The sequence below is a fragment of the Alligator sinensis genome, unplaced genomic scaffold (assembly GCF_000455745.1).
Source record: "Alligator sinensis unplaced genomic scaffold, ASM45574v1 scaffold623_1, whole genome shotgun sequence".
NCBI lineage: Eukaryota > Metazoa > Chordata > Crocodylia > Alligatoridae > Alligator > Alligator sinensis.
In genome coordinates, this window is record NW_005842769.1 from 641,135 (window position 1) to 651,971 (window position 10,837).

Genomic DNA, 10,837 nt, shown 5'->3' on the forward strand with positions numbered 1-10,837 from the left:
CATTCAAACCATATTTGGGTTTCCTGGTGCATAGCATTCGTAAAGCTTTAGACTGTTATACAGTAGATAGGCATATGGCAATCTGTCCTCTACGTCTCCGCACTAGGTAGGAGATTCAACTAGTCTGTCACCTGTGAGGTGCAGAATTGTGGACAGGACTGAGAAGATGGGAAAGGTTCAGAGTTAATGTCCTACAAAAGGTGTAGAAGAAGTTCACATCTATCTTGAGGTGATAATCTTGCCCTTTTTCAAAAACAGAATGGAGTCCCAATAGTGGGGAGAGATAGCTACTGCAACGACAGAGCCCATTCCATGTGTGCTAAAGGTATTTGAAGGCAGGCCTGGTAGAACATTTGTTATGTGGATCCATCACCTGTTTTTCCCACATTGTGTGTCATAGAGCCTGCTCCATCTTTCCTTTCTGGCCATGGAACAGATCTGTCAAGGCTACAGATGGCTTGGGAAGGAGAGCCTGTTTGCTCCCCTAGTCCCGAAGTGATTTCCCAGTGTGTTGTCAGGCAGCTTGGGCTGTTCACTGGGGGCAAAGTTATGGACTTTTTGGTGCAACTATAGGACAGTGAAACACCTTATCTTGTGTTAGATTGTGGTTATTCTTCTTTGTAGAGAAGTTATCATTCCTGTGCCCATCACTGAACTGCAGGTCAGGCCATGCCTACATATATAGGCATATTTCCTATACATATAGGCATGCTTATATATAAATATATATATATATATATATATATAGACAGAAAAATTTTCATGTTATAAGTCAAATTAGCCAGATCAGTTTCGAATCCTTCTGACTTAGCAAAGCTCAGTTGTCCAAACGCCATATGTGGCGCTGCAACCGGCAAGTATCCTCCACCCCAGACTTTTCAGGCTGGGGCTTCAGATGCTTCCAAATCCATCAGCAGGCATCCTACATGCAGGCCCAAGCTCAAAGGCTTCAGGTTTGGATACCCAAGCCTCGCTTGCCCTCAGCCAACAGTCGTGAGAGCAACTATGAGGCTCTTGTTGGGAGTCCTATCCACATATGAACAGGGGTGCACCCTCCACTACACACTGCCATCTAAATCCATTTCAACTCAGATATCAGATCAGTGTAGCGACTACACTTAATCTTGGCCCGCAAGAGCTGAGAAGTGATAACAGACTTTAAAAGCCTCTGGAACATTGCAGAACCTGCTGCTCATATTTCTGATAGGCAGAGTTGGGACAGAAATAGCAGACAGGTCTGCCTCTTGTCCTCACTGATAGCAGGAGTCAGGCAGATCTGCTAGCTGCTCAGACTTTCAGTGGCAGGTGGGTGTTTTGACCACTACAACACACACGATGTAGGTAAAGCTTCCTGTATGCTGTGCACTTAAGGTATTAGGAAAATCCTGGGTTTCATCTCTGTAAGGACAGTGCTGACCAATTATAGATCCGAACATCAATTTTGGCTCTGCCAAAGGCGTGTGTGCAAAGCCTAACAGTATCTTTGGCTCAAACTCTGTATCCTATTCCAGGGTTGTCCAACTGGGGGCATGCAGCCTGCGGGCCCCAGCAACCACCTCTCCCACTGCTGCTCAATAAGACACACCCCAGGGGTCAGGGAGAGACGCATGCTGCCAGTGAAGGAGGCAGGGGGCTATGTGCCACTAGCAGAGCCTGCAGGGGAAAGGAGGAGGGAGGGCTTTGTGTTGCCAGTCTATCGTGTGGTGGGGGAATCCTCAGGGGAGGGTCAGGGGGGACTTGGTGGCAGCTTACAAGTATATAAGGGGTGTGCATCAGGAACAGGGAGGACGTCTGTTCACCTGGGCACCCCAAGGGAAGACGAGGTCTAATGGTCACAAACTGCTGGAAGACCATTTTAGACTGGACATAAGCAAAAACTTCTTTACCATCTGAGTCTCCAGAGTCTGGAACAGACTCCCCCCAGAAGTGGTGCAAGCATCTACTCTGGATACCTTCAAGAGACTCTTAGATGCTTATCTTGCTGACTTATCGATCTGACCCCAGTTGACTTCCTGCCCCTTTGGCAGGGGGCTGGACCTGATGATCTTGCAAGGTCCCTTCCAAAATCTGTGAAATCCTGCATGCTGCTGACCCAACCCGTATGGTGAAGGGCCACCCCCACCCATCACATGTGACGCATACAGTGTACTGCCCAGAGGCCACACACCAACACCAGCTGCAGCACCCTGCCACTGTGAAATTGGACAGTCCTGTTCTGTTTTGTATTCCCAGAGCAAAAGATGCAGATACTGGAACACAACTTACTACACATATTCAAGGACTGTTACAGAATACAGCTTTCAGAGTAATTGGACACATTAATTTCCACAAGTTGGTTGGCAGTGTGCTAGCAGGGAGGGTGCCCTGAAGCCCAGAGGAGTGACAGAGGAGGTATTAGGGGACACCTTTCCAAGGGATTTCAGTAGATGTGTCAACATTCCTCATGTTTGCACAGCTGAGTTAGAGAAAGCAATGCTACGGGTCCTTTCCCTGCTAGACACCTTAAAACCCCTGCAAAGGACAGTTCTAAAAAGCAGTTCATGGCAATAAGAGAAGTTAGGGTTTGAGCTGTATTTATTCTGGGTAAGCTTTTAATTTGGTTTAGTCAGAATTGCTCATAAATTAAGTCCTAATTATTACCTGTTATTCAGCTAAATCTTCTCGGCCATGTAGTCTGTTTAGCTTTGCACTGAATGCTAGCCATCTTAATTGTAGGATACTTTGTCAACATTTAATCGGTGATACTTATTAATGTGGCAGTGATGTGTTGGTAGCTATCCCAGTACTATCAATCATGTGTGAACAGCCAGAGAAGACTGTGACACCATTGCTCTCTGTCACATTATCAAGCCCCTGGGTTTTATGGTTAGGCATGATGCTCGCTTTGCTGTAAATGGGTACTCTGTCTCTCCAGTTCGACCCAATTTTTCTCTTTGTCGGCTTAGCTACACACATTCTCAGCCTTCCAAGCCTTTGTGCCGTAAGTGCTGAATAAAGGTTGCCAGTTTCTGAAGGCAAAACTTATTCTTCCTATCTTCTCCTTAAACCCCAGTTTTCCTAATGTTAATCTCCTGATGAGACACACAAAGCTAATATTTCAAGCTGCAGCTTGAAGACTATTAGGACTTTCTAGCATATGGAGGCAGAAAAAACATAATGACCCTCTGCTTTCTTAACTTTTGCTTAAGTAAATGTATTGTTTTAACATGCTGCAGGTTGAAAGCCTTTATTTTACTGATGGCATCACAAATGTTCTTTGTCTCATTTCCTTGCAGTCTGTATGGCAGACACATGCAGGCAAACCCCGAGCCTCCAAAGAAGAACAATGACAAGTCAAAGAAGATCAGTCGTAAGCCTCTGGCGGCCAAGAACAAATAAGTCACTGGCTTGTGGCAGGGTTTTTAAGTCTTTTTTAATTTCTTTTGCATGTGCCTAAGATATTTCCTGAAGAAATGCAGGTATTCATTTTATTAAGAAAGCAAAGCCTATCTTTTTCAATCAACGGCAATTCACCATGTGCACTGGTCTTAAGACTGCTTAAAGAATATAAAATTATATATTCTAATTGTAGCCAAAATTACAGCCATTTAATATATCACTGTCAAGCACCTTTTAAAATTTTTATATTTATATGTACATTAAAACCAGTTTGACATGTCTTCTGTTCACATATATCACGTGTCCTTTTCTGCTTTATTAGACATGTTTCTGCACCAGTACATAGTATTAGTTACACTTCATGTATTATCCAGATGATTTTAATAAAATATTTCTTTGTATCTTGTGTTGCTTTCTTCAGCAATGTTTTTAACAGGTATAATATTCTTCTTTCTCATTGTTTGCTGCTTTTTATTTTAGTAATAATTTAGCATTTTACATGTGGTACAAGCTAGTTAAAATGTAAAACCTTGTGCATTAAGAACTGATAAATTTTAATCAATTTCACTTTTCTTCTTATATTGGTGTCATGCTTTTTTCCCTTGAGGACTGTTTATAGATTAGGGGGAGAACCACAAAAACAAAAAATGCTATCTCAGTAAAAGACTGCTACCTGCCAAACAGTGTTTGGAACAGAACTTCCCATTTGAAGAAAATGTTTCTGTTAGTGAGTTTTTAAGCAATATTTTTAGAGATAAACATGAGTAATTTAATATTTTCTGTGAAACTGTTTGTATTGAAAGATTGTTTAAAATGGTTTTCTATATGACAAAGATCCATGTTTATCTGTGCAAAGCCTGCACTACAGCCATGCTCAGAAGCTGCAACTGTGACGTGATTTAAGCAACTGATTGTTTAGCATCTGAAATAGCTTTGGATCTCATAAGGGAGAAAAGAGCCCTACATACAGCAGTTTCAAAATAACTGTATTTGCTGAGCCAAAGCTAAACAGAAGGTGCATGGAGATGGAGTTCACGTTCAGAACTGGATTGCTGGTGTCAGGACCTTCCTGCTCCAAGGTTTCCTCTCTCCTGAATTTGAGACCACAACATCCAGTTGCAGACTTCCTGATGTCAACCAGGCTGCACGCAGAAAGCCATGCTCAGACTCCTGAAATGTGGGTTTTGCATTAAATAAGAAAAGTAAACAGCTCAAATACCTTATATTATAAATTATTCATTCTGGAAGATAGTCATTTGTATATGATGACTATATATCAGTGCCAGCCTCAAGACTGTGTAGAAGGTTGAGTGTTTTTGTAATAAATGCTTGTCTTGGTTTGGAAATAAACTTCATTTATGAACTAGGCCATTATGATGTATAGGGAAAAAAAACCCTAAAATCTTAAGAGTTGTCAGCAATAGTCCATTTCAGCAGCTAAAACATTGGGTGGGAGTTTCAGAAGCACCCATCTGTTTTAGAAGCACATGCCCCCTTCATAATCACTGTTGTTCCTAAGTCACTTCTGTGTTTGTATTCACATTATGAAATGCTAAGTTTTAAAGACCAACTCAAATGAATTTCAGGGCTATGGCATATAATAATAGTAGTGTGTAATCTACAGAAAATCCAGAATGAAATGGTCAGCACTGTTATAAATTGTCTATCTATTGCTGAAAAATTAGCCAGTGATGAACTTGTTTGGAATAGAATAAATCAAGGAACCAACTCTTCATGTGTCTGAGTGCCAACAGCCCTCCTGCCATCACTGAACTCCACCATAGTGCCTCAGCAGGTCTGGCAAGCTCTGAGGAGCTCATTGCTGTTGTGGGGATGTGACAGAGCTGAACAATGAATTCTGATTGCTTTGAAGCAAGGAAGCTCCCTCCTGGGTAACATAGGACTAGAATAGCTAGATAGCGCCCAAAAGTGTGTCTGATACTACTTTCATCACTTGGGGTTTATAAAGGGAGAATTGAGGAGTCAGGGGGCCTACAAGGGACTGGAGGGAAAATGGTGATGGGGAAGGGGACAGTGGAAAGCTCTGTCCCCATGGGTACGGACAAATCAGAAATTAATACCAATTGAAGGGAAGAGGGGTGGAACTTACTGGATTTTAAGCCAATGCATTATAACTGCTTTGTGTGTAACCAACAGTGGAAATGCACTAGCAAGTGGTAAGCCTTCCTTCCCACTTGAATTCAGTATAATTGTTTTGCCTGTCCACAGCCCATGGTATTAAAATAAGCCCCTGTGTTGATTCCTTAGACCTTTGCTAACTGCTATTGAAAACCTCCCTGTAATTTATGACTGCTGCTCTCTGCTGGATTTTTTTTTAAAGCACTGCTAGGAATATCTGTTTTTCTTTGCAAACCAACAAACTCCTATCCTGCTTGTGAAAATCCAGGAGTTTTGATCCCACAGACTCAATTTCTTCATTTTTTCAGAGTAGGTACAGTACATGCAGTGTATCATTGACACCCATGTGCCAAGGCTTTTCACTTTAAATGATTTGGGAGGGTTGCATATGTATTCATAAAGCTCTACTTTTTTTGTACCATCCTCCTAAGAAGAACTGTTACAGGCTAAAAATAGGCTTATTTTTTCTTCTGTTACAAAGCCAGAAGGGACTTTTGTGATCATCTAGCCTGACCTGCCCCAGGCACAGGCCATGGAATTCCCCTGAATTAATTTTTGTTTGAATCAAAGCAGATTGTTTAAAAAAATACCCCATCTACCTTTAAGAATTCCTAGTAATGGAGAATTCACCAAACTCTTGGTAAGTTACAGCAGACTCTCGCTGTTATGTCCCTTATTTCCTATCTGACTGTGTGTAGCTTCTCCTTCTAGCTACTGATTCGTGTTGCGTGTTTGTCCACTAGATTGAAAATCTCTCCATCATCAAATTCTGTTCCCCATATAGCTACTTATAAGCTGTGATCATAAGTAGTTCCTTATCCTTTTATTATGCTAAATTGAAGACTCAAGGCACTCTATCTGTGTGTGGGGCCTTTCAAATATGGATGCTAATGTTCATCACTTAAATCCTTCCTTAGACATCTAAGAAACTGGTCTGATTTTTTGAGCCTGGAATAAGTACATAGCAGTTGCATCTTACTTCTCGGCAAGGTAATTTAGCCCTTGTGGCTGTAGCCAGACCACTACCAAAACCCAAGCTAAGGAGACTAACCCAGAGTGCAAGCATACCTTTAATGAGGCAGGAGAACAAGGAACACAAAAGGGTTTTTTTATGGGGGAAGGGAGTGTGACGTGCCTGGGGAAGAATGAATAAAAGGAGGAGAGTTCAAAGGAACAAAAAACATCCTAATGGAAAATTATTAAACCGAAGATGGAGGGTGGTTGCAAAAAGGTTCCTTGAAGGGAAATGGAAGATGGGGAGGTAAAAGGAATGATCTGAAAAGTATCTGAAAAGTAATACTGAAGTGTAAAAGGTTTATAAACCAGAAATGAGATTGAGGAATATATGCCCAGGGATGCACAGCAAAAGGAAGAAGTGAAGAAAAGAGAAATCAGATGGGCCATAGTGCATCAGTATTTCATTATTTTTAAACGGTGCCAACATCTTGAATCAAATTACACAATATTTTTAAATGTGCCAGTGTTACCCATGTCTTGTATACACTGATTGCTTCTTAAAAGGCTTGCTTTTTTATTGAGTTAAATTAATTTCACCTGGGGCCCTCTAAGAACAGAATTCATTTTATTGCAATAAAGTTAGTATATCAGGATTGTTTCTCTTTTACTTGAACAGTGTACATTTCAACAGAGCCCCATGTCAGCAGGTCATGAAGGAAGAATTTGCATGACACAACAGAGTGGTAAGGGAGGGATCCAAGTATTCGATATGCTGAAGCTCACAAGGGAGCACAATAGAGGAGTAGGGAGCAACATATAACTAGCCCCCTGGGGTCATATGTCTATGGGATGACGGAGGGAGAGGGAGACTAATAAGACTGACTTTTCCCTTTGAATGGTAGTCACTATAAATACAGATGCCAGCCCTAACTTTGTCACTGCCACCACCCCTACAGACACTATTGTTTTGCTACAGTGGCTCAAAGTACAGCAGAGAACAGTACTGAACGAAGATGTAATATTAGGAAAGGCAGTGTTTATCCTTCCCTAGACAATGTTCCTTTGTTACTCCTGAACAGTGTCAAATTTGCCAATTTTGATTATAGTGTCAAGATTTTTTCCCATCCTGTCATTCAAGGATACTTTTTTCTAAATTTTCCCTTTTTTACCTGCCTTTCTCTCTCTCCTCCCTGAACATCATCACAACTACGCCAGGCATATGCCTTGAAGCTTCAAAGGGAAAAAGGACTAGCATGAGAGGCTGGTCAGCCAGGAGCAATTTGAGACCAACAATTACAGAGCTACTGTCTCTCCTCATTTTTCATGTGATGCCCTGGAAGCTGCTTCGGGCACTATCACAGATGACCCTGTTTATCGTCATCTTAAAAAAATTGTTGTAATTATAAAAAAGACTCTGTAGCGGAGTTTGAGTAGCATCTGCTTTACTCTTACCAGGAGCAGCCCTGCACATGCATGCGCTGTGATGGAGGGTGTGTGGTGGGGAGAAAAACTGAATGAACATAGACCCTAATAAAGCTGTTCTTTTGTTCCAGCTAAACATTAACACCACTTGCTCCAGGTTCCCTGATAAACTCCTGATGCTGAGTTGCTAGAGGGGGGAAGAAATCCTTGGTTCTGAGTAATATGTACCTGCTTGTAAAATGTACTTTGTTTTTGGCATCAGCATAATGTGACCTTAAAAATTTGTCCCTTTTTTAATTTGCAGATACGTTTGCTATGATTCTTACTGGAAGCACAGGTGTTTATTGTATTATTTTTTACCCAAGTCTTTCCTGTTAAGGAAATGTAGCTGTAGCTTCTGCTGATCGTATAGTTGGTAACACAGGCATCAGGCTCAAACTCCTAATCAGTTTAAACAAAGGCACTCCAGGCCAGTACTTTTCAATCCGTGCGCCCCGGCACACCAGTATGCTTCCTGGTACGCCATGAGAATTTTGGAATAATGAGAAGAAAGTTCTCCAGATCCTAGCGCTAATGAGTAAGCCGCATCAATGAGATATTCACAGAAGACTTGCGCATGTGTTGGCTGTGGGGGTGAGGGAGAACCAGCTGAGCAGAAGGAAATTCATCTACGGCGCATGTGTTGGCTGTGGGGAATGTACAGTTTGCCTGTCTCTGCACAGCTGTGCTGCAAAATTTTGCCCCAGCAATGAGCTACAATGACCTTCTAAGTATGGGGATGGGGAATGACTCTAGAGGTGTGCCACGGAAAATTTGTATTAATATATTTTATTAATTTTTCTTAATGTAAGTGCCCCATGGGCTGTTGGGAAACACTACTCTAGGCCCTCACCCCTATTGAAGGATTAGGTCTCTTTCAGACTTCTTAGCTGTACTGCACTGTAGCTCATACATATGCCTTCCCTTCAAGCTCCCTGCCCTGTTGTACCTCATCCTCAGCAGGTCTCAAGAGACCAGGAGCAGCAGGAGCTGCCTGGTGGGGGAAAGGAAACAGGTCTTTGTCCAAAAGCTGCAGGTTCTTATACTTCTCCCTTCCAGTGGAGTGGGTGGACATGTGAAAGGCAGGTTACTGTAACCTGAAGGATTTTGGGGGTAGGACAGCCTAGGTGAGGAAGGAGGTGCAGAACCTGGACAATCATAATATTCACAGAAGGACAGGGGACAAGGAAGTAGAGCAGCCCCTGAGCTGTTGGGCTTGTCAAAGACTGAGAGGTACCCTGAGCCTCATGAATATGCAACGGGCAAGGCTCCTCCCCTTTCTTCCCTGGGAAAACAGTTGTCTTACCTATGCAGCTGGGCCTTCTTCCTGTTCCTCTGCTGGAGGAAGGAATAAGAGCCGGGCCTAGAATAGCAGCAGTTGCAGTGACCGTCTCTAGAAGGTGTTAAGGAGTCCTGTGGAGCAGCAGGTGTGAAAGCAAATTATGTACATAGGGGCCAGGGAGAAGTGACTAATCTTATTGTCCTGGGAGACATCCTGGGCTGCGGCTACCCTTCTTTCTCAAACAGCTCTCCCCCTGGTCCTCCAAGAAACCCAGGAGATAACCCTTTCCTATTTATCTTTGAGAAAGGTGGGTGGGAACCCCTTCAACATGACCCAGCCCAGAGTATAGCAGACTACAACAGGTGTTCACTTAATTCTCATAGCAAGGAATCCTCCTTACAAACTATTCCTATGGTGGAAAGAAACAATGCACAGCAAAACCTGACTATCCACCTCCTTGTGCAGTTTGATGGTGGTGTCATTCCCCAGCAGATTTGAAAGCTGAAAGGTAAGACTATAATATTTCTATTTGCATTGAGCATTTGGCACTTAAGAGAGAAGACAATGATTCTACCAGTTTGGAGCTGCTGGTAACTGCTAATACTCGCATGACAACCAGGGGGAGGGAGGTTGTCATCAGTTCTATTAGTTGTTAATTTTGTAAATATTAACAGTTTCTAGGATTATGGCACAGGATGTGAGCTGTCAGCGTGCTGTGTTTTCCTCCTACTCCTCCTTGCAAGTGACACATCTTTTATATTCTAGGATTTGTGCCATGTATTTGTTTACTTTCCCTGACATTAGGGCTGGCAGATATTTTGAGAAGAAACTACTATGACATCCCAAAAGTTAAGGTTTTTTTCCCATTTTGAATCTTGTTCCTCCTTATCTGAGGAGAATTGTCAGAAAAGCAAAATGACTTTTAAATATCTGTGTTTGGTGCCTGTCAAATGCTATATACTAAAACACTAACTTTCACTAAACTGAACACCTGCCTCTGCATCCAGCCTACCCATTTTTGCAGCACAAGTGAGATTTGATACAGCTACATGATTCTTTTGCATCGGGCACAGAATTAGTGAGCAACAGTTTCCCTATCGTGAAAAATCGAGGACCCTCGATATTTACATTTACATTTAAATCTACACTTTTCCACAATTAAAATGAAATGCCACTATATCTATCTATCTATCTATCTATCTATCTATAAGTATTGGTATTAGTTGAACACAGTGTTTTATTGATATATTTTAAAGCAATTTGGAAGCCTACCAGTGCCTCAATCATTATAATGAAATAAATTCTAAATACCTATACATTTTGGCATTTGATTTTGGCTTTTTCATCATGGAAAATCAGAGCTTCCTCCTGCCCCCTCGGCACGCCAGGAAGCGGATCCAGCTGTAGCTGTCCCCACTGCTGCTTTGTGACACTGAGCAGCCCTGATATGCTGGTGCCCCTTACTCCTGACCCACAGCCCCCTGGGCTTGCTGGTGCCCCTCACTCTCAACCCACAGCCTGCTTCCCCCAATGTGTGAGCAAGGGAGTGGGTGTGTGGGCACAGGTGATGCATGTGGGAGGAAGGGCCACATGCACCCTGAGATTCCTACACCCACAGTG

At 42.5% G+C, this 10,837-nt stretch overlaps 1 protein-coding gene across 5 annotated transcripts in view; it reads left to right on the forward strand.

Annotated features, from left to right (window-relative positions):
• RSU1 (Ras suppressor protein 1) overlaps window positions 1-3,784 on the forward strand; it is a 171,420-nt gene extending 167,636 nt beyond the window's left edge. For all 5 annotated transcript variants that reach the window (XR_003096461.1, XR_003096463.1, XR_003096462.1 and 2 more), the window contains one exon: window positions 3,276-3,784. Coding sequence is in view for 1 of the 5 variants with exons in the window: in XM_006034742.1 (XP_006034804.1) it covers window positions 3,276-3,378 (103 nt within the window). In the remaining 4 variants the exon portion in view is untranslated. The remainder of the gene's footprint in view (window positions 1-3,275) is intronic.
• Window positions 3,785-10,837: the final 7,053 nt, after the last annotated feature.